The sequence below is a fragment of the Schistocerca serialis genome, chromosome 9 (genome assembly GCF_023864345.2).
Source record: "Schistocerca serialis cubense isolate TAMUIC-IGC-003099 chromosome 9, iqSchSeri2.2, whole genome shotgun sequence".
In the NCBI taxonomy this organism is placed as follows: Eukaryota; Metazoa; Arthropoda; class Insecta; order Orthoptera; family Acrididae; genus Schistocerca; species Schistocerca serialis.
The window spans coordinates 341,127,640-341,137,359 of record NC_064646.1 but is presented as its reverse complement, the minus strand read 5'-3'; the positions used below and the strand labels follow the sequence as shown (position 1 = coordinate 341,137,359).

The 9,720-nt window shown below is 41.8% G+C and overlaps 1 protein-coding gene across 1 annotated transcript in view; it reads right to left on the bottom strand.

Annotated features, from left to right (window-relative positions):
* Nucleotides 1–3,562: 3,562 nt before the first annotated feature.
* LOC126419199 (uncharacterized) overlaps nt 3,563–9,720 on the bottom strand; it is a 36,729-nt gene continuing 30,571 nt past the window's right edge. Inside the window, exon 5 of the mRNA XM_050086334.1 lies at nt 3,563–4,214. Coding sequence (XP_049942291.1) covers nt 4,086–4,214 — 129 coding nt within the window. The 3' untranslated portion in view covers nt 3,563–4,085. The remainder of the gene's footprint in view (nt 4,215–9,720) is intronic.

Genomic DNA, 9,720 nt, shown 5'->3' with positions numbered 1-9,720 from the left:
TTCTTGCTTTTGCAATGAACTATAGACTGAAGACTTTGGGGTAGCTGTGAATCTACATATTTGTTAGGTCTGAACTAAGCGAGAGGAGTTCCTACCATCCTGATGAACAACAGTGCAAAAGTTGTTCGCACAAGCATAGATGACCTAGATGAAGTAACTACAAGATCCATTTGAGAGAAATTCCTTTCACATTCACTGAAAGATATTGGAACTGTGCCCAAAGTGTGCTTCAGAGGAAGTAGTATATCTGAGAATTTATTTTCTTGAAGATATTCATGGAAACCATGAATGATTTCCCTTCAGCTAAACAATGGAAAATCCAGGATGGAATGTAATAATTATAAGAAAAGGGAAGTTGCCACTCTGTAGACGCTGAGTTGCAGATAGGCACAACAGAAAGACTGTCACAAACAAAGCTTTCGGCCCATAAGCCCTTCAACAAAAACACACACACACACACACACACACACGCACGCACGCACGCACGCACGCACGCCGTGAGGTGTGCTTGCTTGCTTGCTTGTGTGTGTGTGTGTGTGTGTGTGTGTGTGTGTGTGTGTGTGTGTTCTACTGATGAGGGCTGTGGCCGAAAGCTTTATGTAAGTGTCTTAATTGTGCCTGTCGGCAACTTAACATGTCTTCTTTGTGGTAAGTAGCAATCTGTCTTTTCCTACATTGTTGATATTCCTACAATGTTTTATTTTTTCCTTCAGATGTTATTTTTTGGCATTCTTTATGCCTCGTGCTCTCCTTGTGATTGTGTATCTTTTTTCTCAGTGACATTAACTGCTATTTTTGGGATTGTCCAGAATGACTGATTTTTACCATTTGTCCACACCACTGAAATTTTCATTCGCATCCATTAATTGACAGCTAGACTTCTCATTTCAGGGCACAATTTACATCCCAACATTTTATTCTTGACATACAACCACTTGTTGCTCTTCCATTTATCTACAACAGTGTCCAACATTCGGGTAGCCATATTCAGAATCTTTCTCGTTTTCACCATGAGCAGATTCAACACTTTCTGCTTCTTTGGTCTACCTATTTTTACTAATAGGCATAATGAAACTACTTATTTTCCTCATTTTAAAGAAGAATTGCACTGATTTAAGCTAGGTTGACATTAAAGCTGACATGAACAGCTCGCAAACACATGCTTGTAGCAATAAACATATCACAGAACTTCCTATTTGCAATAGCAATGTACGAAACAAAAAGATGTGGTGCCAACTTATACGGTATATAACTGGAAATTTCATACATGAAGAAAGTGCCATCTACTGAGATATTTATAATACATTTTTCTCTAAATAAATCCAACACTTTAAAATGTAAGAAAAAAGGTGCTGTTACACATAATGCTAAGAGAAAGCGCTGGTTACAAGTGCATGGCAGAATCAATGTGTGGAGATATGAAGCCAAAAAATCGCATTTGCTGTCATGAAGCTTTAATTTTATGTAAGTTAAAATGAAATCTGTCTATTACACTTTGCTTACAAAACACTTTCACTGAACTTACTTGAATATTGTTCATCATATCATTCAATTACTTAGATCACAGACTAACAGTTTAGCCATTCTGATATTGCGGGAAAAGGTGATATAAGGAAATATTAATTATAGTGAGTGAGTATACAGCATGTAACTTATATGAGCATAGGTTTTCCCAGGGTTTATGAAAAGCTCTCAAGCTTCAGCCAGGAGACTATGTTGTAATACTGTGAAATTTTCATGAGTGTCATTCTTATTATTTTTTTTGGTAAAATGCCAAGACATTGTGGTTGTCATCCTATTTATATGTGGAGGATGGCACTATGCCTCTTCCTCTACCTGGTGTCAATGAGCCAACAGTGGGAGAAGCGAGTTAAGGCACGGCCACACACCACTCTGTATGGATATTTACATCTGCCTAGCAAGTCAACTACTGCAAGGTGGACTTCCACCATTCAGCAGTTAATACACAATTTTACAGCAAACCAAGTTGATAGCCTTTGTCACAATTGATAATTTTGAGGTGCATCAGTTTACTTCAGCATGGAATCTCGCGTTACCAGCTATATGCTAAGAGGATACCAATCAGTAGTTGTCATGCCAGGCAGGTCAAGATGTCCACACAGAGCACTTATACCACGCCCAGAACTGGTGATGTGACAGGTTGGTTAAGAATGGACACACAAAGAATTTAGCACAATCTCTAGACCTAACATAACAGCCCCTCCTGCTCCATCATGACATGGTGGACCCCAGTATCTATGGAATGGAGGTGGCTGTGCTTCACATACACTGACCAGCCAGAACATTATGACCACCAACCTATTATCGACAAAAACCAATCCAGGCAATAGCAGTGTCACCTGGTATGGAGCGATTGCTAGTCAGGTGCGCACGCACGCGCACACGCACACAGTGCATGTAGTATCAGTGAGTGTGCTGTCCATGTGTGGAATGAGGAAGGCACGCATTCTGAGTTTGATCGAGGGCAGACTGTGATGGCCTGGAGGCTCAGCACAAGCATTTTGGAAACTGCACGACTTTGTCATGTGTTCACCCAACCGGACATTGTGGTGCTGGATGGCCACCCCTCACTACAGATGTCTGGTGTTGTAGACTGGGCAGACTCGTAAAACAGGACAGGAGTGAACTGTGGCAGAAGTGACCTCAGACATTAATGCTGGATAGAGTACAAGTGTATGTGAAGACACAGTGCATGGGCCTCCTCAGCCGACGACCCATGCGTGTGCCAATGTTAACACCATGTTATTGGCAACTACAACTGAAATGGGTATGTGATCATTGGCAATGGATGTTGGTACTGTGGCAGAGCGTTGCACGGTCTGATGAATCCAAATACCACATTCATCATGCTAATGGCAGAGTGTGAATCTGTTTTCTTCCATGGGAACACCTCCCTGGCACCTGTACTACAGGCTGGTGACTAGCTGGCAGTGGCTCCATTACGTTCTGAGGAATGTTCATGTGGACATCCATGGGTCTATGGAGCTCTCGTGCAAGGCACCATGACAGCTGAGGAGTATCATACACTGGTTGCAGACCATGCACACCCCTTCATTACAGCAATGGCATTTTTTTAAAAAGATAATGCACTTGTGTGTGCAAATGTGGTGCTAATTCTCTACAGTGACCTACCAAGGCCTCATTGCCTCCCTGCCATGATGTGTTACCACTATTATCATGCCACGACGTCTCACCACTATTATCTGTGAAAAAGGTGGGCACACTGGCTATTAGGTAGTTGGCCTTAATGTTCTGGCTGATGGGAGCATAAATATTGGGATAACAACAATGTCTCAATGCTTCACCAGATGACGAGTGTGACACCTGTCAAAAGTCACAGTTTCCAAACACTACCACATAACTGGAAACCCAGGGTCTTTCATCAGTGTGTACTATCTGATAGACTTTTTTGTGTCAAAGGGTGAAAATCAGCGATTGGTAATGCCTTAAACCTATGAGCGTTGAGGTGTGTGATCTGTAAGTACAAAATACAAATTCTGGTAGAAAAGCAAATGAAAAATCACAAAATAATTTCCTTTACAAATTTTCAATATTGTCTCATTAAGAATACATAATAAAATAATACAGCAGTACTGTGAAAGAATACAAATCAATGAACATGGAAATTATACATTTCTTTCAAATATGAGCATCTTTGAACTGCTACCTGGAGTGTGCACACAATATATTACCTAAAAATAAATAATTTATCAGCATGCTATGAAAATGTGAATCAATTCTCTCTCTCTCTCTCTCTCTCTCTCTCTCTCTCTCTCTCACTCACTCACTCACACTCTCGCACGCACACACACACACACACACACACACACACACACACACACACACACACAATTATAAGTGCAATAATAAATAAATATAGATTTGGCAACAGATATGGAAATTACTGCTGCCATTTTACAACAAGAGAACCCTTCCTGACAGAGACACTGTTCAAAATGCAAGTTAATGAATGACATATGACATCACATATGACCAGGAAATTGTGCATAGGACCACTACAGTGCTACATTCTTACAGAAAAAAATAAAAACATCGACAGTTAACTAATGTTCTAAATTTTTATCTTGTTCTGCAACACTTGGTTCTATTTCCGTTTCTACTTTGATCTGCTGAAGCCAATGCTCCACCTGGGATGGCCTTCGTTCAGTTGCATTCTCTGTGCAATCCTCATTCTGAAAGGAAAGAAAATGACTGCTACTATTATCCATTTCAACTTATTTTCTCCTTTTCTCTTAATTGCCATGATATCTCAGAGCACAATTCAAAGTTTTAAGAAGTTTTACTTCTCAATTCCAAGCAATATCATTTGAGACTGATGATGGAAACATATTGAAAATCTCAAACTTTCATCATCCATACAGCAATTAAAATGTATCTTCATAATAAATACTCTGTATTAAAATTATAATGGAAAAAAATTAATGGGAAGAAGAAAATGGTGAGCAATCAATTTACAGTGACACCTACAATTAAAACAGCATCTGTTCGACAAAGGTGCTTTGTCTTCTCTACCTGTAATCTCAGTATCTGCTTTTCAAATGTATTAAAGGCATTTAATGCAGAAACATACACAATCTTTAAAGCACCAAAGTCGCAAGATTAAAAACATAATGGACATCTTTTGTACCACCAATAATTAAAAGCAAGATGAAGGAGATAGGGAAGTCAGCAGGTGGGCGTCCCCAGGGCTCTGCAAGCGACAGGAAATGTCACACCCATAGCTGTTCCACACCTGATCCATCACAGCCAGGAGCACCCACTTGTCAACAAACTGCATCCAGAATAGAAAACTGGGTGTGGAAGAAAGGAGGCAAACTGAATCTAAAAGTGATTAAAATAGAGTAAAAGATGAATAAAAGAGTAGCCTGGTCAAGGAAACAGGGTTGGGGAAACCCCCAGACCTAGCATACAGCAGGAGATGCCCCATCTGCAACCATCCTGTCCCAGCTCCATACGTAGATTAAAACCTTATAACTGACAATAAAAATCACTTTCATGCAGAAAAGCGAGAGAACCAGTTCAACTTCTGTCAATTGTTCACCAATATTAGAGGTAATGAGTGCAGAAGTCCATACTTAGCACAGAGGGCCAAAAGGAAGTGGAATTTCACCAAGATGTGAGCTACTGTCGGCAAGGCTCCACAACCAGAATGTGGGAGTGACTTGTTACATACAAGAAAACTATGGTTTGGCACTGTATGACCAATGTGGAGATGATATAGGATTGTGGATTCCTTCCCAGAGAAGCAGAAGGAAGAGCACCCTGCTGCAGTTGCCTCCTTGATTGTGCAGTTTATTAGACGGAGCAGTAGCTCACCAAATGTCTTGCCATTTCCGAGAAAGTAGACACCTCAAGTGTACTCACGTATCTGCAGTGGCAAAGTGAAATGGGAGTGAGTAAACGCTCCTCTAGCCATTTGTTTGGCCAGTTCATTCCCCAGGATACACATATGAATTGGGACCCAGAGAAAGACAACTGAGCAGGCAGCACAACACAAGTCAGCAAGAAGGTCGTGGGTAAAGGAGACCATAGGGTGGCGAGACCAGTATCAGTCAGTAGTATCTAGACTGCTTATTGAGTAAGTATATATTACAACATTGTCAAAGGAGGCCGTATAATAAAATGGAGAGCTCTGCTAATACGTGTCAGCTCTGCCATAAACACACTACACATTCCTGGCAGGAAATGGCATTCCATACTGGCTAGAGATGTAAACACATATCCCATCTGATCAACAGTTTTAGAGGCATATGTCATAAAAGATAATGGAGCCTGGAACTCTTGAAAAACTGGACACAACAGGAGCCAAAGAGATTGGTCATCATTTGTCACCTGGGCACCACTCACAGGGAAGCACACAAAAAAACACAGGGAGCACAATCCACGGAGGGGGAGATGGAGCTCTTGGCAGAGGTGCATTCCAACTCATAGTCCCACCAGAGAGCGGATATCAGGATGATGATACCCCTCATATGTAAAGAAAATGGGGATTGTCGAATGGTGATTGCGTAGGAGACCAATAGCTGGTACCATTGAATCTGAAGGGGGAAGAACCCTGTTTCAGCAAGGAGGTTGTCTATGGGACTAATTTGAAAGGCACTGGTAGCCAGATGCATGCCATGATGGTGGACTGGGTCTAACAGTTTTAAAGCTGAACAAGCTACCGAGTCACAAACCGTGCAACCATAATTCAGGTGGGACAAAACAAGGATCTGGTAAATACAGATAAGAGTAGCACAATGCGCACCCCAATATGTGTGGGCACATAAGCAGAGAGCTAGTCTTCAGCTTGACGAATATGGGTCAGCTTGGTCACCTTTCTATCAGAAAGGAGGGCCAAAAAACAGGACTGTGCTACAACATTCAGATGCTGAGTACCTAAGTAGGATTCTGGGTCAGGAGGTACTGTGGTACAATGGCAGAAATGCATGATCAACATTTTTGTAGGAGAGAACTGGAAACCATGGAAAGGGCCCATGCAGAGCCCACTGCATTGCACCTTGGAACTGGCATTCAGCAGAAGCTATCAAGTGGAAGCTACGACCAAATGCAAAAATTGTTGATATACAACAGAGGGGTGACCAGCAGCCCAACAGAGGTTACTAACCCATTAAAAGGGATGATGAAAATAGTGACACTCGACGCAGAGCTCCATGTGATGCTATCCTCTTAGATCTGGGGAGTGAAGTGCCAACTCTAATATGTAACAACAGGTGGGATAAAAACTGTTGTTGTTGTTGTTGTTGTTGTTGTTGTTGTCTTCAGTCCTGAGACTGGTTTGATGCAGCTCTCCATGCTACTCTATCCTGTGCAAGCTTCTTCGTCTCCCAGTACCTACTGCAGCCTACATCCTTCTGAATCTGCTTAGTGTATTCATCTCTTGGTCTCCCTCTACGATTTTTACCCTCCACGCTGCTCTTCAGTACCAAATTGGTGATCCCTTGATGCCTCAGAACATGTCCTGCCAACTGATCCCTTCTTCTAGTCAAGTTGTGCCACAAACTCCTCTTCTCCCCAATTCTATTCAATACCTCCTCATTAGTTATGTGATCTACCCATCTAATCTTCAGCATTCTTCTGTAGCACAACATTTCGAAAGCTTCTATTCTCTTCTTGTCTAAACTATTTATCGTCCATATTTCACTTCATACATGGCTACTCCATACAAATACTTTCAGAAATGACTTCCTGACACTTAAATCAATACTCGATGAATAAAAATCGGTAGAGATGGCCTTGAAAGCCATAGTCCTGAGAAATGAGTAAAGTGTGATGATGTTGAGTTGTGTCATACGCCATATGCAGGTCAAAAAAGGCTGTGACAAGGTGTTGGTGTTTATAAAAAGCCTATCAGATTGCTGTTTCCAACCTAAGCACATTGTCAGTTGTGAACTGTCCTTCCAGGAAACCACACTAATAGGGAACAAAAGGCCTGGAGATTCGAGAACCCAGCATAATCTGCAGACAACCATCCTTTCAAGCACTTACAGAGAGTGTTGGTCAGACTAATCGGCCATTAACTAGCAAGAGGTTGAGCTCTTGCCTGGTTTAAGGATTGGAACATCTATACCTCTCGCCATTGTGAGGGGAAGGCATCTGGAAGGTAAAGACGGCTGAAGACCCTGAAGAGATGTTACCTTTGGGGAACATTCAGGTGTTGGATCATCTGACTGAATTTAATCAGGGCCTGCAGCTGTGTCATGGAGAGAGGCAATAGCCTGAAGTAATTTGCAGTCAGTGAAGAGTCCATTATAGAATTGAGGTTGGTGCAGGGTGGAACATAAGGGGATGTCTTCAACTTGACACTTCCGCAGTAGAAAGGTAACTGCAGGGGAAGAGCGTGCCAATGCTGTTGCAAAGTGGGTCGCAAGCTGTTCTGCAAGTACCACTGAATTGGTAGAAAGACAACCCTGTAGGACAAGACCTGGAGTAGATGTTGAACATTGGCACTCCTAAGACCACAGAGATTGGCCCACACCTGACATGAAGATGCATACATCCCTGGAAAAGAGACATGTGTTCCCAGCATTCCTACTTACTGCATCTGATTAAATAGCGAGTCTTAGCACAATGTCTGTAGACTTAGAGAAAGCTTTTGACAATGTTGACTGGAATACTCTCTTTCAAATTCTGAAGGTGGCAGGGGTAAAATACAGGGAGCGAAAGGCTATTTACAATTTGTACAGAAACCAGATGGCAGTTATACGAGTCGAGGGGCATGAAAGGGAAGCAGTGGTTGGGAAAGGAGTGAGACAGGGTTGTAGCCTTTCCCCGATGTTATTCAATCTGTATATTGAGCAAGCAGTAAAGGAAACAAAAGAAAAATTCGGAGTAGGTATTAAAATTCATGGAGAAGAAATAAAAACTTTGAGGTTCGCCGATGACATTGTAATTCTGTCAGAGACAGCAAAGGACGTGGAAGAGCAGTTGAACAGAATGGATAGTGTCTTGAAAGGAGGATATAAGATGAACATCAACAAAAGCAAAACAAGGATAATGGAATGTAGTCAAATTAAGTCGGGTGATGCTGAGGGAATTAGATTAGGAAATGAGACACTTAAAGTAGTAAAAGAGTTTTGCTATTTAGGGAGTAAAATAACCGATGATGGTCGAAGTAGAGAGGATATAAAATGTAGACTGGCAATGGCAAGGAAAGCGTTTCTGAAGAAGAGAAATTTGTTAACATCGAGTATAGATTTAAGTGTCAGGAAGTCGTTTCTGAAAGTATTTGTATGGAGTGTAGCCATGTATGGAAGTGAAACGTGGACGATAACTAGTTTGGACAAGAAGAGAATAGAAGCTTTCGAAATGTGGTGCTACAGAAGAATGCTGAAGATAAGGTGGGTAGATCATGTAACTAATGAGGAGGTATTGAATAGGATTGGTGAGAAGAGAAGTTTGTGGCACAACTTGACTAGAAGAAGGGATCGGTTGGTAGGACATGTTTTGAGGCATCGAGGGATCACAAATTTAGCATTGGAGGGCACCGTGGAGGGTAAAAATCGTAGAGGGAGACCAAGAGATGAATACACTAAGCAGATTCAGAAGGATGTAGGTTGCAGTAGGTACTGGGAGATGAAGAAGCTTGCACAGGATAGAGTAGCATGGAGAGCTGCATCAAACCAGTCTCAGGACTGAAGACCACAACAACAACAACAACAACAACAACAACAGCACAATGTCGCTCAAAAGTGATATGGTTGGTCTCGTAGGGCATTGTTTGAAACTTTGCAGGGCTCATCAGTGATCCTGAATAGCTACTGCAATGTCATTGGTCCACCACAGCACTATCCAATGATGGGGTGAGATCAGTAGAAAGGAGAATACCAGTTCCAGTGGCACAGATGATTGCGCCTGAAATGACTTGCACAACCTCATGAATACAATCTGACTGAGAGGCATACAAAGGCCAGTTGACTCTTGTGAAGTGCCCAGCATGATACTCTGTCTGTCTGATGGTGGCATAGAAACAAAAGACACTTGATAACTGGGACAAATTCCAGGCTGAAATGGAGAAAATTGGCAGCAAGTCTGCTTAGCATAACAATTTAAGAAAAAGGCCAAACATTATGGGGAAACAACACAGTGTAATATACAAAATGTTTTGGGCCTACGCCACACTGTGAATCTGAAAATAACAGAAGTTGACAAAATCTCACACTTAACGAAAGGAATTGC